This window comes from Pocillopora damicornis, chromosome 8 (genome assembly GCF_964200805.1).
Source record: "Pocillopora damicornis chromosome 8, jaPocDami1.2, whole genome shotgun sequence".
NCBI classification, from domain to species: Eukaryota; Metazoa; Cnidaria; class Anthozoa; order Scleractinia; family Pocilloporidae; genus Pocillopora; species Pocillopora damicornis.
This window is the reverse complement of record NC_142677.1, coordinates 2,785,480-2,804,905: the sequence shown is the minus strand read 5'-3', so window position 1 is coordinate 2,804,905 and position 19,426 is coordinate 2,785,480. Positions and strand designations below refer to the sequence as shown.

The 19,426-nt window shown below is 36.3% G+C and overlaps 3 protein-coding genes and 1 long non-coding RNA gene across 5 annotated transcripts; 3 read left to right on the top strand and 1 right to left on the bottom strand.

Annotated features, from left to right (window-relative positions):
• The first annotated feature begins 196 nt into the window (after nt 1–196).
• LOC149040936 (cation-dependent mannose-6-phosphate receptor-like) lies at nt 197–8,175 on the top strand. Its single transcript, XM_089180026.1, has 7 exons — nt 197–446; nt 1,696–1,853; nt 2,087–2,196; nt 3,205–3,359; nt 4,261–4,387; nt 5,066–5,119; nt 6,602–8,175. Exons 1-7 carry the CDS (start codon nt 280–282, stop codon nt 6,656–6,658), a joined length of 828 nt encoding a protein of 275 aa, XP_089036152.1. The 5' UTR covers nt 197–279; the 3' UTR covers nt 6,659–8,175.
• LOC149040935 (uncharacterized) lies at nt 6,982–9,256 on the bottom strand. Its single transcript, XM_089180027.1, has 2 exons — nt 8,792–9,256; nt 6,982–8,420 (listed from the first exon to the last, which is right to left on the bottom strand). The coding sequence occupies exons 1-2, from the start codon at nt 9,186–9,188 to the stop codon at nt 8,269–8,271; spliced, it is 549 nt and encodes a 182-aa protein (XP_089036153.1). The 5' UTR covers nt 9,189–9,256; the 3' UTR covers nt 6,982–8,268.
• On the top strand, nt 9,021–9,522 carry LOC149040934 (uncharacterized). Its single transcript, XR_016179057.1, has 2 exons — nt 9,021–9,161; nt 9,251–9,522. It is a non-coding gene; the product is annotated as an uncharacterized LOC149040934 (long non-coding RNA).
• A 1,769-nt stretch (nt 9,523–11,291) lies between these two features.
• LOC113680525 (cation-dependent mannose-6-phosphate receptor-like) lies at nt 11,292–19,312 on the top strand. 2 transcript variants are annotated; one of them, XM_089180024.1, is made up of 9 exons: nt 11,292–11,416; nt 11,616–11,718; nt 12,384–12,677; nt 13,929–14,086; nt 14,321–14,430; nt 15,527–15,681; nt 16,608–16,734; nt 17,419–17,472; nt 18,906–19,312. In XM_089180024.1, exons 3-9 carry the CDS (start codon nt 12,508–12,510, stop codon nt 18,960–18,962), a joined length of 831 nt encoding a protein of 276 aa, XP_089036150.1. In that variant the 5' UTR covers nt 11,292–11,416; nt 11,616–11,718; nt 12,384–12,507; the 3' UTR covers nt 18,963–19,312. The 2 variants fall into 2 exon arrangements, with proteins under 2 accessions (XP_089036150.1, XP_089036151.1); XM_089180025.1 differs by lacking the exons at nt 11,292–11,416; nt 11,616–11,718 and adding an exon at nt 11,750–11,983.
• Nucleotides 19,313–19,426: the final 114 nt, after the last annotated feature.

Genomic DNA, 19,426 nt, shown 5'->3' with positions numbered 1-19,426 from the left:
GGAATGGATTTAGTATATAATTAGCGATTAAGGGTTGAAGAACCCTATAAAAAAATATCATTCCTTATCACACTCAGTCCAGGCATACCTAAGAAATATATCGTTCTTGTTCCTACACGAGCGTTTTATTATCGCTGACGTGTAATGCCTTGATGTCTTGTGACAAACACATGACTTACCCATAACCACTCGAGTCAAATATTGTCATCGCTTAGTAACCTGGCACGTGGAATCGAAGTTGGTGAGGAAGCGGCCTTGAAATAGCAGCATTTTAGAGCAATGGAGACCTTGTCGCCCATTATGAAGGCGGTCTTGTTGTGGTTGGGTCTGTGCACTCGTTTTGTGTCTGTGAGGACGACGACGCCAGCTCCCAAAATGTGTCCCCAACATCAAAATATTGACCCAAACGATGTGAACGAGAGAATTAAAAAGTTATCGGGGCAAAAGTGAGTTGTGAACACGTTATCACTTTTACTTCGCTTTCTTTCTCGATTTTATAAGTATCCTTCGAAAGAAACTATGCAAACTGGGAGTTGTGCCTTGAAGGAAGTTAGATTTATATTTAAGTCATTATATTCGGGCAAAAGGAGGAGTTGACACGAGTTAAAATGACGTCTAGTTTAATAATATTTAACTTAAAATTACAAGTTTTGTAATTTCTGTTTAAAAGTCATCTAAGCTAAGGAGGAATTTAGTATTATGTTACAGTCAAGTGTACAGCAAAATTGCGAACATTTTCGATAAATTTGCTCAATAATTGAGAGGAAATTCGTATACGACACTAAACATATTGTAGGCAACTATGAAACCGAAATTGGAAGCCATTTCAATGTTGCTTGCCTTGCAATTTGTCACGCAATTTATGAGAAACATGTTACTTTTCATTCCCTTCCTCAAGAATATGAACAACTGAAACTATTTTGATGACTCAAACACCCATAGACTAAATCTGATTTAACACCTTAACTCCACTGAGTTTCTTGCGCGACAATATTACCATTTAATTATATAATTGCTGTAGTTAAAATTTCATTACTGTAATAAAATTTTAATTAACTGTGAATAAAAATCGGCAAAATGTTTTTTGATCAGTCAGAATTTTAACTACAAGTTAAGAGATTTAGTATCTGATTGGATACAGATTGATGTGAATCTGTCCCCTTGGAAGAGTTGATGTTTTTACATTTTAACAACATCATATTATGCCAAATGTTTATAAGAATAAAATGCATTCACTGTGGGAAGCTTCATTCCTGTAGATCATAGAAATTTCACTCCAGTTGCAATAAGTGAGATATTTTGTACAATAAAGAGTAGAACCCAGTGAATAAATTGTTATGGTATGATATTACCAGCAGAAAGAATACAAAATCCCTATTAACCCAACTTTTCCATAAAAAAAACATGTCTAAAGTTACAAGTAATTGTTATGAAGAAGCAGCTACTATAGATTTAATAACAATAATGATCCTTTTTAAACTTACTTAACCCCATTACAGACTGTAACTTAGTTCGCCTGACACAAACTCAGCATTATATGTATACAGTATATTACCTTCAAATATTCCAACATACACTTTTTGTATTTTTCAAAAAAACTGAGCTTGCACAAGTGTTTGTCACATTTATATCAGATCTCAAATTGTTTTAACTGTTCTATGCTTAACGGTTAACAAGTGAGTTTTTGTTTTTTAGGATTTACTTTGCAAATGATGATGACTATTCATATAAAATATCAATCTGTAAGCAAGGTGCTGCAGACACCGCTGCAGTTCAGCAACATGGTGTGAAGTGGAAAGAATCAGATTGGAAGGTAATAGGAACCTTCCATGGTGCCCATGTTACTGGAGGAAGTAAGTCATGTGATCAAAACTTAATACATGCATAATTGTGTATAAACATCAGAGCACAGATAAAGTACACAGATTTTAACCCTTATCCTCATTTTGTGACCAAGACAGAGTTTTTAATTTTCATAACATTACAAAATCAAGCAGATAAGTGATGAGAATAAAGAAAATATCTATTAGAGGATTTTTATCATTATTTGAACTTTAACAATAAATGTAAAATTTCATTTTCCCAGCGGACTGGCTGATGATAAAATACTTCCATGGAGAGAAGTATACCCACCACTGCAAAGGCTTAGAAAGAATTAGTATTGTGTTAATGACATGTGACCCAGGGGTTGAGAGGGTGAGTGAATTATTACTTATTGTGGCTGATAGGGCTTGGTTGATAACGAATACTTATCAGATGGCTGACAGCACCTGTAGGCAAGATGAAGCGAATCTTATGTTCTGATTAGCCAATGGGTGTACATATTTTCTTGGTCAATACTTTTGAAGTCGCCAAATTTATGTTTTATTGTGAAAACAACCTATTGCCCCTGTTGTTTCTCAATCTTTTTGTAACAAATAGCCAAATTCACAATTATGGTACCAGAAGAGCCTGTAATTATTAAACACACTTGTGCTGTACAAATCTCTAGCAATGTAATACTCTACCAAGGTTCTAAAATTTGGAACAGTTACTTGTTTGTCAAACCTTGCTAGCTTTAAGACAAAAGTGCAAGAGTTTTAACTTAAATAAAGTTGCACATTTGCAACACTTTTTCCTTACTTGATTTATGATTGTAAGGGCTCGCCCATAAGCCCATTGGCTTCCTGGGTCTCCTTGCCTCCTAGCTGTTAATGCTGTAAATAAATTTTTGTGTTGTTAAAATAAGGCAAATAAAGTTGATGATGGTGATGATGATTGGACAGCACTCTCTAGAAGATAAGGATTTCTTTCTGGTGACCATTTTAATCAGCTCTGTAGTTTAAAAAAAATGAACTTTAATCTACAGTATGAGGAAAAAAATTTGTTTTTTGTGCTTCCTCTGGGCAGAAATAATGTTTTTGCTTGCAAAAAAGAATCTAAGTTTTTTTTTGTCTCTACAGTACTGCTCAGATATACATTGACTACACAGACACATTTCATAAGCATTTGATATGTACATCTTGGAAAGATTGAATTATGAGGGTACTATAAAAATGAACTTAAATTTTCAGGAGAAGAAAATTGTCTGTGTTAGTTATTTTGGTTTTTGCTTCCTCTGTGGATAGATAGCATGTGCAGCTGTATTAACTTGGAAAAAAGATCTTTATGTTTTGTTTGCCTCTAAATCCAGGAAAGATTGGATTTTATAATTTTTTTTTCCAGGGAACCATGCGTGTCATTGAAGAATTTAGGAACCAAAGTAGCCCAGACGATCCAGTCAACCCGCTGGAATGTTACTACCTGTTTGAACTTAATAACGATGCAGCATGCACAGCGAAGCCAAAGCACTTGAGTGCTGGATCCATTATGTTGATAATGTAAGTATTGCACTTTTTGACAAAGCTTGCTTACTTTTTTCTGAATTACACAAAAGTCGTGTAATTATTAACTACAGTAGAACCCAGCTTACTTAAACTCTTAAGGGAAATGGAAAATGGTGCAAGTTAATCAAGTTGGAGTTATAGTTGTCAGTAACTGATAGTAAACATCTGAAATGGGTCAAATCTGAGGGAACTTGGATCTTGTCTGTGTTAGCAGGGGTTTGAGTTAACCTGGTTGGAGATTATAGGGTTTTACTGTTTATCTGCAGCAAATAAAATTAAGAAATTAGGATGACATGGGTGCACAATTTCACAACATTGGTGGGCTTGCTTACTTTCATTGAATTACGCCTAACTTATAAACTATAGTTCTGTAGAACCTTGCTAACTTGAACACTGAAGGGAAACAAAAAGTGGTTTGAGTTATTCAAGGTTAAGTTACTGTTTGTAGGTGATAGTTAGTTACTGGAAAAATGGGGTCAATTCTGAGTGAACTTGGATCTTTTCTGAGTTAGCAGGATTTGAGTTACACTGTAACCAGGTTGGAGTGGAACTGGTTAGAATTCTTAGGGTTCCACTGTACTGTGCATCAGAGAAAATCAAGAAATCAGATTGACACAAATGCAAAATTTCAAGGGAGAATTTTTTGGGAGCTAAAAATTGCTTTTTCTGGGGTGGGGTGCAGTGTGGAAAAAAAAAAAAAGGAGTCAGAGTGTCCCCTCCCCAGAGTACTTGTGTTTGCTCTGATTTGCCAATTAAAGCCAATCTGAGTTTGAATCTCAACAATTAAAATTAAAGAAATAAACCTCTAAGGAAAAATCAAGAACTTACTTACAAGCTTTTTTTGAAATTAAACCAATTAAATAACCCATTGACAATAACTTTTTCTTCATTGCAGATTGATAGTTGTGGGCTCCATTTATTTAATTCTTGGTTTCTTGTACCAAAGATTTATGGTTGGTGCTAAAGGAATGGAGCAGATACCTAACTACAACTTTTGGAAAGATTGTGGAAGTCTGCAAGCTGTAAGTTTTTCTCTTTTTTCAAACTATCTACAATGGTTAAAGGGGGTAAGTTTCTAAAGAAACTGTGGGGCTGTGTCAGTGAGAGAGTATAACTCAGTAATTTAGTGTTATTGACTGAGTTGGTAATGTAAATTGGCCTCTGTAAAGAGTTAAAAGATTGACATTTTGAGTGTTAGCCCTTCATCAGAGTGATTGGAGGAATTGTGGGTTGTGTGTGAGTTTAAACCATTTAGTTACTAACACTCAATTACCCTATCTACAATGGTGTTAGTGCGTAATGGTTTTGAGGTACAGTGGAAGTTGGCTTAATCTTTTTTTCTTGCCATTTGAGAGAGATTTTGTGTTGAGTGATTAGTCAAATAAGAGTTTTCTTGTTGATCTGTGTAGGTCAGAAGACTTCTTTGTAAATGAACACAAAGTAACAAATTGCATCCAAACTTTCCCAAAATCAAAATTCTTTTTTTTTACTTTAATTTGTTTTTTGTTTTGGTTTGGTTCTTTTCTGTGGGAAAACGACTAAACAGTCAATCCAAATTAGCAGATAGCATGTCTCATGCAAAATACTTTATTTCTCAGTGGTTACTTGTCTCTGGGAAAATTTTCCTACTTCTTCAAGGTCAAGTTACCTTCAGTGGTGTGATTCTAAGAACCATTTTAAATTTTGGTTTTTTTCCCCAGGATGGATGTAATTTTATGTGTCGGTGTTCAGAGTCAAGCCCAACAAGATACAAGGTGGGCTGTCAAAGTGAAATCCTATGTCTCAATTATATAAATGGTTCAAGGCACAAAGGCATAGTTAGCAGTATTCTGTAACAAACCATCTCTCTGCACAAGCTGGAGTGAGGTCACACTGCCAGAGGTCCCCATTGGGTCAAATACTTTTGTTTTTTTCTTCATAATGCAGGCAAGCCTGATTTCAAAAATCACATGACAGCAAACACTTTGGGACAAACCACATAATTTCACTAACATCAGAATTCCTCTTTTGTTATAAATCTAAAACACCATTCAAAGTTAAACCTAGGGTAAAACAGACTACTGCCTTGTACATACTTATCTGCTTCCTTTGCACCTGTTTTTTAAGCATGTTTTGAAAAGGTGCATGCATGTGCATGCTTTTTGTAAACGTGCCTTTTGCATTCATTTTGGGCCATGCACCTCTGAGCTGTCCTGAAAAATAAATTTTAGCCTGCAAGCAGGCGCTTATTATGAATCCTTCAGCATGATAAGCATTTCTCCCTGTGGGCGGGCTAGAGATAGGTCTAGCACTGATAATGCCAGACCCTCAGCAAACCTCTCCCTGACTTGTCTCAAACATTTCTGAAGCCAGAGAAATGCATGTCTTGCAGGGTTAATAGTAATCCAGGCCTGCTTAAAGGCTAGGAAGTTTAGTCTTGTTAGTGTCTCTATCTGCTGAGGAAATGGAACCCTCTGGTGGTAATGCTGTGTTGGGGGGGGGGGGGGGAAGGGAGAGTCAGATAGGAGGTACCCCACCATAGTGAAGTTTCCCACCTAAGGGGGAAGTGGGGTGAAGGGGGTAAGTTTCTGAAGAAACTGTGGCGCTGCATCAGTGGGAGAGTACAACAGGGTAATTTGGTTTTATCAACTGAGTTGATAACATAAATTGGCCACTGTAAAGAGTTACAAAGCTGATTTTTCAACCATTAGCCCTTCATTATAGTGAATGGCAATCCCATTTGCTCTGAGGAAGGGCTAATGCTCAGGAGTGGGGTAAGCCTATTTCTCAGTGCTTTACCAGCATGGCCAGCAATCTGTTTCAAGGGAATAAGCTTGTCCTAGGCATTAAGTATCATTGGTTTTTCTTCAAATTCTGTAATTGTCTAGAAAATTACGTACTCTTCAAATTCTGTAATTGTCTAGAAAATTACTGCTACCTTCTTAACCAATGAGATGGAATACCAATTGCAACTTGGTTGCTAGCATTTTCCTGCACTTCAGGCCATTTCCTCGTTTTTTCCTAGTTTTCATTTGCTCTTAGGGATATTTCCCTTTGTTCTGATTGGCCATTCTGATTACTGTGGTTTTGGTTGTACAACACTAATTGAAATGTACTTTTTGCTAAGGGAGAGTGGCACAAGTTCCAGCCAGATGGGACATTAAGTTCATAACATGATCATAACCTTAAGGCTCATGTGTGTGATTTTGTGTTCTGATTTAATAATTGTTGAATGTAATAATTTTTTTTTCTCTTAGGCAATGGATGATGCCTTAGCAGATGATGACAGAGATGATACATTGCTTCCAATGTAGAGACTTTTTTTTATATACTCCATATAAGTCACATAGTTTTGTGTGTACATCTAAATGTACTGAGTTTTCAAAACCGTGGTGATAATCCTCACCTTCTGTCATTTGGATATAATGATATGTTGTGGAAAATAAGGGAGAGAAGAGGAGATGTCCTTGATTTGTAGTAGGATCTGCTTATCAAATGGTGAAGTTGCATGTTCATGTAGCTATCTTTTTTCAAAGCTAAAACTAATGGATGATGAATTGATATAGGATGAAGAAGACTTAAGTACTGTAAACAGATAATTAACCAAATGTTACTCTTTACATCAGGAGAATGCCTCTTATTTCCAGACGTTTTCTCCTTTTCTATATTCATTCTTTAAAGGCTAAAAGCAGAGGTAAGCCTGAGACAAGCATGAGGTGTGAGTTATGCACTCTCCTCTTACTCATCGCGTGATCATGGGTGATTTGCCCCCTGTGTTTGTCACATGCTTACCTCTTTTATCATGCCAAACATTTTTGTCTCTGTTTTCTGTAGGCTAAATGTGGTGTATAGGCAAGTTTTCTTTTCAGTGTTTAACAATTATGCAAAGTTTAGGTGGTAGCCTTCTAGGAAATGTATTTGGATTAAAAGTCAGAACTCAGGTACCTTTTCTTAAAAGATGACGGAGAAAGTCAATACAATCATAGAACATGTCATGAATCTTTAGATTAGGCATCTTCTACCCTTTGACCCTGAATCAAACATTAAGGTCACAAGAATAAACTAAGGAAATGATCACCAACTTACAGTGTTCTCCCTTCTTTTAAGCATGACAGGTAAATTAAATTTTCAAACTGTTAGAGCAATCCTTTTACAAGTTGAATTTTCAAGAATTCCAAGCAATTTTAAACGGTAGTAAGAGGTACTACAGGTGGTAAATGTTACTGGTTACTGCCTGAAAAGGAGAACACTGAACTAAACAAGCTCTTAACTGTTTATCAGCACCTCATAAGAATTGTTTAGAGAGAAGTAATGAGAAAATACACACTGATTTTGTGGTGTAAAGGGTTAAATATTTTTTGATTGAGTGTTGATTGAGTTGTCACAACTTACAGCTAATCGTAATCAAGAAAAAATATCATAGGAAGGCAATGAGAATTTTTAAGTAAAAAATGAACAATTTGCCTGAGGTGCAGATGAGAAAACATGGGTGACTTAGTCTGGATTGGTTTTAATTTTGCACCTGATGGTTGAGAGGCTAATGAAAATTGTCTACTCTTATCATAAGAACAAAGGTAATCTGCAATTGCTTTCGACACTCAATTGAGAGCATTAAAAGTTATTTGCAAATACAAAGGACCTCTTGCAAGTCAAAAGATTAAACAATCTCAAGAAGCTGTCTGAGTTTCATTCACAAATACTGTTGCATAAAAGAGTTCTACTCTAAAGAGGAGGTTTGAATATTTTACAAGTAGAAATACAGTTAGATGAAGCTTTGTGTGAAAGACAACAAACACTTATCCAGAATAAAAAAGGTTATTAGCTTTCTTTATGTCCTGAGTGAAAAAGTCATTTGTAACTCTGTTGAGTCTTTTGATGCTAGCATGAATCAAACCTAGCGACTGAGAAAAATATAGAATTTTTATCAGCCACTTTCTATCACTGGCTCTCCTATGTTAAATTTGCCACTCTCTATTCCCTCATGAGTGCTTTGCTTGAGTTGTTTAATTGATTGCATCACAGGCACGGAAATTTCTCCCCCCTTTTGCTTCCTCATAGCTCTGCGTACCCTGAATCCTGGAAAATTAATCAAACCTTTTGTTACATGAGGCTAGAGAAATGATAAAAACCCATGAAAGAATTATAGGGTCACATATTCATCATTAACTTGACTTAGACTGTTGTATGCATTCTTATTACTTCAGGCCTACTTCTTCTAATTTTTTTCTAATTTGTAGTCTAATTAAACTGATGAAAATGATAATTAGCAGTATTGCTGGTACTTCTAAATTCTAAATTCTAAATTTTAACTCTTAAATCTCACTGTTCTTTAATTAATAAATCAAATTTTGCTCGATCCTAATACACAATTTCTTTCGCTTATAAATGATATTGCAGAGATGTAACTCCACTGTTGGCTTAGTTACAAATTTACCACTTTTTTTTACCTGTAAGGCCATCCTCTGAATTGAGATGCACTTCTGATGGGGGCTTAAATCGGGTAATGTCTACTCTTTTTGACTGTAAAAAGGCTTTGACTAATTGCCCTCCATTGCCAGGTGTCAAATCACTTCCCCTGGTTTTGATGTTGTACATTCTGGCCTTTTCTGACCAGTTTGGAGGACCATCAGGCCATGACTCCACATCTGCTAGTAGCTGGTCCAACTTTCCTTCTATGTTAGCAGGCGAAGCTGTGTGGGCTCGTTCCCTGACCTTTGGTGGGGTCGTTTTTGCTCTCTCCTTGGCCTCTTCAAAGGTTTCAAAGGACAGGGCCATTCTTTGGACTTGTCTTGAACTGTAAGACTGACGAAGGCTAAGGTGAACAGCACTGTCATTTTGTGACATTTTGGTCTCTAGTTCTTTTTTGGTTTACCTTTGCTCATTTCTCTTCATTTTTTTCTTTTCAGCAGGTGAAGGCTTCTTTTGAAGACCCGCTTCAGGGACAAGTACTAGAATGTCACTAAGTGATTTTTGAAAGTTTTCCTGGCATTTTTCATTGTAGGTGGCATATATTGCTTCCCTAATGCTTTTTAATTTCCTTTTTGTGACCTTAGGTTCTCTCTGACATTGTCTCTTGACATTTGTGTTAAGTTCAGTCAGGGGTCCTTTCCTAGCCCCTCTGCAAAACTTACTTATAGGGAAGGTAGATTGTAATTGAGAGTTGAATAAAAGACAGGCCTGGCAGCTGGTCAACGAGTGATCTTTTTTCCCTTCTTTACTTATTACTTTGCCCTCATTCCAGTTCTTTGAGGAAAACGCTGTTAGGTATGCTTCTTTTTCGGTTTTGCTTCTCCAGTTGTAAAATTTTTCATCAATGGTTCTGTAATGCCGCATGAAGTCTTCCCGTTTCATGTATAGCCCAGGGTATTCTTGAAAATGTTCATCGAAGGTTTTAAATCTATCTTGCGGCAATCTAGCAGCAAACTTTGCATTTCCTTCACCGGGAATCCTTTCAGTTTTGCTTAAACTTTTAGTTTCTCTAAGAAACACTCTTGCCTAAGCACAGTCAATCTTTAAAGACATCTTTGTTGCCTTGGCAGAGGATATGGGATTTGATATTGTGTTCTAGTTAAACACAAGTTGGAACTCTCCACGCTGCTACTTGAACTAGCTAACTGCTCGAAATTTAAGACAAATTGCGCGCCAAAAACTAAGGAGCTCATGTAACATGTAATACGAGCCGCGTTTGCGGACCACTTTATTCATTCATGAACTAATATAAAGTCTGCGAAGGTTTGAATGGACCATTGCCATTCTTCATCGATTTTTTTATTAAGGAATTACGGAAATATTAAGAAAACACAACCTTGAAATGTATTTTGTAGCCTAGAAGAACACTGTAAATGGCTATTAGGCACCCTAAAGTTAAAAACGACCCGATTTAATCTTAATTAAAGTCTAGGAAGAATCCTCTCTTTCGACCGCCATCTTGAAGTCTGCATTTTTACTCCATAGTTCATTTTACCATATCCCCCAGAAAAAGCGAATAAATACAATTAAATTCATCCCCAGGGGAGAGGGATTCGAAGTTTCTGTTTCAGCCGTGATACAAAATGGCGTCCGAATCGGAACGAACTAGCGATTAAATACAGGAATGGCTCCGACCTGTGATTGAATGATAAAAATAGTAAGGGTGATAACTTATATCTTAACTCCTTGCTCGTGAGTATGGTTAACCGCGTGTCTCGAATGAAATATCAATGTGAGAACACCGATGAGTCAATCAAGAAATGGCTACTTACATAATCAAGAGAAGGCAGAGTCTAGCTTGTTCAGCGAGGTCGTTCAGCGATATTCCGGCGATGAAAAAGTCATCCGCTGACAAGCTTCGCTTACAAAACTCATTTAGTCAGTTTAGGCGGACGACCGGAGACTGGAGCCATTCATGTATTTCACCGCAGACAGGAATGGCTGCAACTCATGTGAATATTAATTTTTTTTTTCGTTCTGGCTAAATAATTCATACACTGAGATAAAAACTGAAAAAGCGATTTATTAGATTCTTCTTATGTTGAAGTCTACAGTGTTTGCAAATGAAGTCCTCTTTTATTACTACAGGGCCATGTAGTTCCTAAGTTTTAAAATAATGCAGCAACTGCATCTCACGTTTGGAAAATCACGCAATGTTGCGTGACGCTGCGCCCGATGTTTTTAATTTACAGTGTGCTGGAGAAATATGGCTTGGCCACAATCGAGGGAGTTTTTTTTCGTGGAAAACTGATTTTCTAGGTTATTGTTCACATAAAGGACAGATCCATTCATCGGGCTCTTCATCTGTTTTAAAACTACTGTTCGCACAGCGCTGCTCACTAGTTTAGTTTTAAATTTTTTTTTCAAAAACTGTTTAAAAAATTATTAAAAAATCATTGAAAAAAGTTATTAAACGTTTGAGTCGGAGCTATTCCTGTCAGCGGTGAAATACAGGAATGGCTCCAGTACTCTGGTCCGCGTGAGCTGACTGAATGAATTTAGTCAGCGGAGCTAGTCAGCAGATGAGCAGATGACTTTTTCATCGCCGGAATATAGCTGAACGACCTCGCTGAACAAGCTAGACTCTGCCTTCTCTTAATTATGTAAGTAGCCATTTCTTGATTGACTCATCGGTGTTCTCACATTGATATTTCATTCGAGATACGCGGTTAACCATACTCGTCGGTGTTTTCACATTGATATTTCATTGTTCCGTTTCGAGACACGCGGTTAACCATACTCACGAGCAAGGAGTTAAGATATAAGTTATTAACTTTTACTATTTTTATCATCCAATCACAGGTCGGAGCCATTCCTGTATTTAGTCGGAACGATGTCGAGTGACGACCTATTTTGCGCCATAGGGGAAGGAAAATCGATTCAAATGTGAAAAATTTTAACATACGTTAGTTCTGCTGAACTTCTTCTTTTTGTTTTAGCCTTGTAATGTTGACCCCAAAGCTCGTAACCATTAAGAATTTAACGTAAAGACCCTCCAAACTGCTGCCGTGACGATTTCCTAACTTTTACCTATTCATCCACGGACATATGGCTGATGCCGACGCCTTTGCAGGGCTAACTCTTAAGAATTAACTATTCCTCAATACGGTTTGGGCGAACTTGATTCAAGTCTTGAAGATTTGGTTTGCCCCATTTCGATTCAAAGTAAGGTAATTAATTTGGGCGTCGTCAAGGGTGACTAAAATTTAATTATGGTTGCTATGGCAATGGTATTGCATGGAATGATAGATAATTTCCATAGTAATAACCTCGGCGAAATTTGTTAAGTTTGATCTTCTACAACGACCTGGAATGAAAAAATAATTTTTTTGCCTCGTTTTCACGTTGTAACCATGCCTTAACGTGCCTGAGCGCGAACGTTTTTATTACCACGGAGCGTTAACGGCTCTAATTGTGTCGTTGAGTCCTCTAAATACTTTGGATTTTAACGCAGGAAATGATTTAATATATAATTAGCGATTAAGGGTTGAAGTACCCTATAAAAATATCATTCCTTATCACACTTAGTTCAGGCATACCTAAGAAATATATTATTCTTGTTCTCACAAGAGCGTCTTAATATCGCTGACGTGTAATACCTTGATGTCTTGTAACAAACACATTACCACTCGAGTCAAATATTGTCATCGCTTAGTTACCTGGAGCGGCCTTGAAATAGCAGCATTTTAGAGCAATGGATACCTTGTCGCCCATTATGAAGGCGGTCTTGTTGTGGTTGGGTCTATGCACTCGTTTTGTGTCTGTGAGGACGACGACGCAAGCTCTCGACCAAATGTGTCCCCAACATCAAAAGACTGACCCTAACGATGTGAACGAGAGAATTAGAAAGTTATCGGGGCAAAAGTGAGTTGTGAACACGTTATCACTTTTACTTCGCTTTCTTTCTCGATTTTATAAGTATCCTTCGAAAGAAACTATGCAAACTGAGAGTTGTGCCTTGAAGGAAGTTAGATTTATATTTAAGTCATTATATTCGGGCAAAAGGAGGAGTTGACACGAGTTAAAATGACGTCTAGTTTAATAATATTTAACTTAAAATTACAAGTTTTGTAATTTCTGTTTAAAAGTCATCTAAGCTAAGGAGGAATTTAGTATTATGTTACAGTCAAGTGTACAGCAAAATTGCGAACATTTTCGATAAATTTGCTCAATAATTGAGAGGAAATTCGTATACGACACTAAACATATTGTAGGCAACTATGAAACCGAAATTGGAAGCCATTTCAATGTTGCATTTCCTTGCAATTTGTCACGCAATTTATCAGAAACATGTTACTTTTCATTCCCTTCCTCAAGAATATGAACAACTGAAACTATTTTTATGACTCAAACACCCATAGACTAAATCTGATTTAACACCTTAACTCCACTGAGTTTCTTGCGCGACAATATTACCATTTAATTATATAATTGCTGTAGTTAAAATTTCATTACTGTAGTAAAATTTTAATTAACTGTAAATAAAACTCGGCGAGATGTTTTTTGATCAGTCAGAATTTTAACTACAAGTTAAGAGATTTAGTATCTGATTGGATACAGATTGATGTGAATCTGTCCCCTTGGAAGAGTTGATGTTTTTACATTTTAACCACATCATATTATGCCAAATGTTTATAAGAATGAAATGCATTCACTGTGGAAAGCTTCATTCCTGTAGATCATAGAAATTTCACTCCAGTTGCAATAAGTGAGATATTCTGTACAATAAAGAGTAGAACCTAGTGAATAAATTGTTATGGTATGATATCACCAGCAGAAAGAATACAAAATCCCTATCAACCCAACTTTTCTATAAAAAAAAACATGTCTCAAGTTACTAGTAATTGTTATGAAGAAGCAGCTACTATAGATGTAATAACAATAATGATCCTTTTTAAACTTACTTAACCCCATTACAGACTGTAACTTAGTTCACCTGACACAAACTCAGCATTATATGTATACAGTGTATTACCTTCAAATATTCCAACATACACTTTTTGTATTTTTCAAAAAAACTGAGCTTGCACAAGTGTTTGTCACATTTATATCAGATCTCAAATTGTTTTTACTGTTTTATGTTTAATGGTTAACAAGTGAGTTTTTGTTTTTTAGGATTTACTTTGCAAACGATGATGACTATTCATATAAAATATCAATCTGTAAGCAAGGTGCTGCAGACACCGCTGCAGTTCAGCAACATGGTGTGAAGTGGAAAGAATCAGATTGGAAGGTAATAGGAACCTTCAATGGTGCCCATGTTACTGGAGGAAGTAAGTCATGTGATCAAAACTTAATACATGCATAATTGTGTATAACAACATCAGAGCATAGATAAAGTACACAGATTTTAACCCTTTTCCTCACTTTGTGACCAAGACAGAGTTTTTCATTTTCATAACATTACAAAATTAAGCAGATAAGTGATGAGAATAAAGAAAATATCTATTAGAGGATTTTTATCATTATTTGAACTTTAATAATAATGTAAAATTTCTTTTTCCCAGCAAACTGGCTGATGATAAAATACTTCCATGGAGAGACGTATACCCACCACTGCAAAGGCTTAGAAAGAATTAGTATTGTGTTAGTGACATGTGACCCAGGGGTTGAGAGGGTGAGTGAATTATTACTTATTGCGGCTGATAGGGCTTGGTTGATAACAAATACTTATCAGATGGCTGACAGCACCTGTAGGCAAGATGAAGTGAATCTTATGTTCTGATTAGCCAATGGGTGAACAAGATGATTGCCTGCTTTGATCATATACATGACAAAATTATTAAATAATTGAATGATTCTCCAAAGTAGGAATCTTATATATTTTCTAGGTCAATACTTCTGAAATCGCCAAATTTATGTTTTATTGTAAAAACAACTTATTGCCCCCATTGCTTCTCAATCTTTTTGTAACAAATAGCCAAATTCACAATTATGGTACCAGAAGAGCCTGTAATTATTGAGCACACTTGTGCCGTACAAATCTCTAGCAATTTATAATACTCTACCAAGGTCCTATAATTTGGAACAGTTACTTGTTCGTCAAACCTTGCTAGCTTTAAGACAAAAGTGCAAGAGTTTTAACTTAAATAAAGTTGCACATTTGCAACACTTTTTCCTTACTTAATTTATGATTGTAAGGGCTCGGCCATAAGCCCAGTGGCTTCCTGGGTCTCCTTGCCTTCTAGCTGTTAACACTGTAAATAAATTTTTGTGTTGTTAAAATAAGGCAAATAAAGTTGATGATGATGATGATTGGACAGCACTCTCTAGAAGATAAGGATTTCTTTCTGGTGACCATTTTAATCAGGTCTGTAGTTTAAAAAAAATGGACTTTAATCTACATTATGAGGAAAAAAATTTGTTTCAGGTTTTGTTTTTTGTGCTTCCTCTGGGCAGAAATAATGTTTTTGCTTGCAAAAAAGAATCTTTAAGTTTTTTTGTCTCTACAGTACCGCTCAGATGTATGTTGACTACACAGACACATTTCATATGCATTTGATATGTACATCTTGGAAAGATTGAATTATGAGGGTACTATAAAAATGAACTTAAATTTTCAGGAGAAGAAAATTGTCTGTGTTAGTTATTTTGGTTTTTGCTTCCTCTGTGGATAGATAACATGTGCAGCTGTATTAACTTGGAAAAAAGATCTTTATGTTTTGTTTGCCTCTAAATCCAGGAAAGATTGGATTTTATAATTTTTTTTCCAGGGAACTATGCGTGTTGTTGAAGAATATAGGAACCAAAGTAGACTAGAAGATCTAAAAAACCCACTGGAATGTTACTACCTGTTTGAACTTAATAATGATGCAGCATGCACAGCAAAGCCAAAGCACTTGAGTGCTGGATCCATTATTTTGATAATGTAAGTATTGCACTTTTTGACAAAGCTTGCTTACTTTTTTCTGAATTACACAGTAGTCATGTAATTATTAACTACAGTAGAACCTAGCTTACTCAAACTCCTAAGGGAAATGGAAAATGGTGCAAGTTAATCAAGTTGGAGTTATAGTAGGTCGTCAATAACTGATAGTAAACGTCTGGAATGGGTCAAATCTGAGGGAACTTGGATCTTGTCTGTGTTAGCAGGGGTTTGAGTTAACCTGATTGGAGATTGTAGGGTTTTACTGTTTATCTGTAGCAAAGAAAATTAAGTAATTAGGATGACATGGGTGCACAATTTCACAACGTTGGTGGGCTTGCTTACTTTCATTGAATTACGCCTAACTTATTAACTACAGTTCTGTAGAACCTTGCTAACTCGAACACTGAAGGGAAACAAAAAGTGGTTTGAGTTATTCAAGGTTAAGTTACTGTTTGTATAGGTGATGGTTAATTACTGGAAAAATGGGGTCAATTCTGAGTGAACTTGGATCTTTTCTGAGTTAGCAGGGTTTGAGTTATACTGTAACCAGGTTGGAGTGGAACTGGTTAGAATTCTTAGGGTTCCACTGTACTGTGCATCAGAGAAAATCAAGAAATCAGATTGACACAAATGCAAAATTTCAAGGGAGAATTTTTTGGGAGCTAAAAATTACTTTTTCTGGGGTGGGGTGCAGTGTGGATGTCAAAAAAAAAAGAAAAAAAAAAAAAAAAGGAGTCAGAGTGTCCCCTCCCCAGAGTACTTTTGTTTGCTCTGATTTGCCAATTAAAGCCAATCTGAGTTTGAATCTCAACAATTAAAATGAAAGAAATAAACCTCTAAGGAAAAATCAAGAACTTACTTACAAGCTTTTTTTGAAATTAAACCAATTAAATAACCCATTGACAATAACTTTTTCTTCATTGCAGATTGATAGTTGTGGGCTCCATTTTCATAATTCTTGGTTTCTTGTACCGAAGATTTAAGGTTAGTGCCAAAGGAATGGAACAGATACCTAACCACAACTTTTGGAAAGACTGTGGAAGTCTGCAAGCTGTAAGTTTTTCTCTTTTTTCAAACTATCTACAATGGCTGTGGGGCTGTGTCAGTGAGAGAGTATAACTCAGTAATTTAGTGTTATTGACTGAGTTGGTAATGTAAATTGGCCTCTTCAAAGAGTTAAAAGATTGACATTTGGAGTGTTAGCCCTTCATCAGAGTGATTGGAGGAATTGTGGGTTGTGTGTGGGTTTAAACCATTATAACACTCAATTACCTTATCTACAATGGTATTAGTGCGTAATGGTTTTGAGACACAGTGGAAGTTGGCTTAGTCTTTTTTTCTTGCCATTTGAGAGAGATTTTGTGTTGAGTGATTAGTCAAATAAGAGTTTTCTTGTTGATCTGTGTAGGTCAGAAGACTTCTTTGTAAATGAACACAAAGTAACAAATTGCATCCAAACTTTCTCAAAATCAAAATTCTTTTTTTTTTTTTTTTTTTACTTTAATTTGTTTTTTGTTTTGGTTTGTTCCTTTTCTGTGGGAAAACAACTAAATAGTCAATCCAAATTAGCAGATAGCATGTCTCAAATGGCTCTTATCCTATCAAAGCAAAATACTTTATTTCTCAGTGGTGACGATCGACTTGTCTCTGGGAAAATTTTCCTATTTCTTCAAGTTCAAGTTACCTTTAGTGGTGTGATTCTAAGTACTGTTTTAAATTTTGTTTTGTTTTTCCCAGGATGGATGTAATTTTATGTGTCGGTGTTCAGAGTCAAGCCCAACAAGATACAAGGTGGGCTGTCAAAGTGAAATCCTATGTCTCAATTATATAAATGGTTCAAGGCACAAAGGCATAGTTAGCAGTATTCTGTAACAAACCATCTCTCTGCACAAGCTGGAGTGAGGTCACACTGCCAGAGGTCCCCATTGGGTCAAATACTTTTGTTTTTTTCTTCATAATGCAGGCAAGCCATTTCAAAAATCACATGACAGCAAACACTTTGGGACAAACCACATAATGTCACTAACATCAGAATCCCTCTTTTGTTATAAATCTAAAACACCATTTAAAGTTAAACAAAGAGTAAAACAAACTATTGCCTCTTATATACTTATCTGCTTCCTTTGCACCTGTTTTTTTAAAGCATGTTTTGAAAAGGTGCATGCATGTGCATGCTTTTTGTAAATGTGCCTTTTGCATTCATTTTGGGACATGCACCTCTGAGCTGCCCTGAAAATAAATTTTAGCCTGCAAGCAGGTGCTTATTATGAACCCTTCAGCATGATAAGCATTTCTCCCTGTGGGCGGGCTAGTGATAGGTCTAGCACTGATAATGCCAGACCCTCAGCAAACCTCTCCCTGACTTGTCTCAAACATTTCTGAAGCCAGAGAAATGCATGTCTTGCAGGGCTAATAGTAATCCAGGCCTGCTTAAAGGCTAGGAAGTTTAGTCTTGTTAGTGTCTCTTTCTGCTGAGGAAATGGAACCCTCTGGTGGTAATGCTGTGTTGGGGGGGAGGGGGGGAGGGAGAGTCAGATGGGAGGTACCCCACCATAGTGAAGTTTCCCACCCAAGGGGGAAGTGGGGTGAAGGGGGTAAGTTTCTGAAGAAACTGTGGTGCTGTGTCAGTGGGAGAGTACAACAGGGTAATATGGTTTTATTAACTGAGTTGATAACGTAAATTGGCCACTGTAAAGACTTACAAAACTGATGTTCCAACCATTAACCCTTCGTTATAGTGAATGGCAATCCCATTTGCTCTGAGGAAGGGCTAATGCTCAGGAGTGGGGTAAGCCTATTTCTCAGTGGTTTAGTAGCATGGCCAGCAATCTGTTTGAGGGGAATAAGCTTGTCCCAGGCATTAGGTATCTTCAAATTCTATAATTGTCTAGAAAATACTGCCACCTTCTTAACCAATGAGATGGAACACCAATTGCAACTTGGTTGCTAGCATTTTCCTGCACTTCAGGTCATTTCCTTGTTTTTTTCCTAGTTTTCATTTGCTCCTAGGGATATTTCCCTTTGTTCTGATTGGCCATTCTGATTACTGTGGTTTTGGTTGTACAACACTAATCGAAATGTACTTTTTGCCAAGGGAAAGTGGCACAAGTTCCAGCCAGATGGGGCATTAAGCTTGTAACATGACCATGAACCTTAAGGCTCGTGTGTGTGATTTTGTATTCTGATTTAATTATTGTTAAATTTAATATTTTTTTTTCTCTTAGGCAATGGATGATGCCATAGTAGATGATGACAGAGATGATACGTTGCTTCCAATGTAGAGACTTTGTTTAAATACTTCGTATAAGTCGCATAGTTTTGTGTGTACATCTAAATGTACTGAGTTTTCAAAACCGTGGAGATAATCCTCGCCTTCTATCATTGGATATAATGATATGTTGTGGAAAATAAGGGAGAGGAAGAGATGTCCTTGATTTGTAGTAGGATCTGCTTATCAAATGGTGAAATTGCATGTTCACGTAGCTATCTTTTTTCAAAGCTAAAACTTTTTTTTTTTTTTATATTTTATTGTTTTTCCGTTTAACATTAAAAAAAAAAATTACAGCAGTGTAAAGTAAATAAAATTGTATAAGGTCAGTAAATAAATAAATAAACAAAAATATTAATACAAGGCAAGGTAGAGTTATTTCAGCTGAGTGATTGTAAAAGTTTTTCCCATTTCATTAAGTGCAGGTTTAGTTTTTTCTTTTCTTTAGCTAGGTATTCTTCTATTCTAAAAATTTTT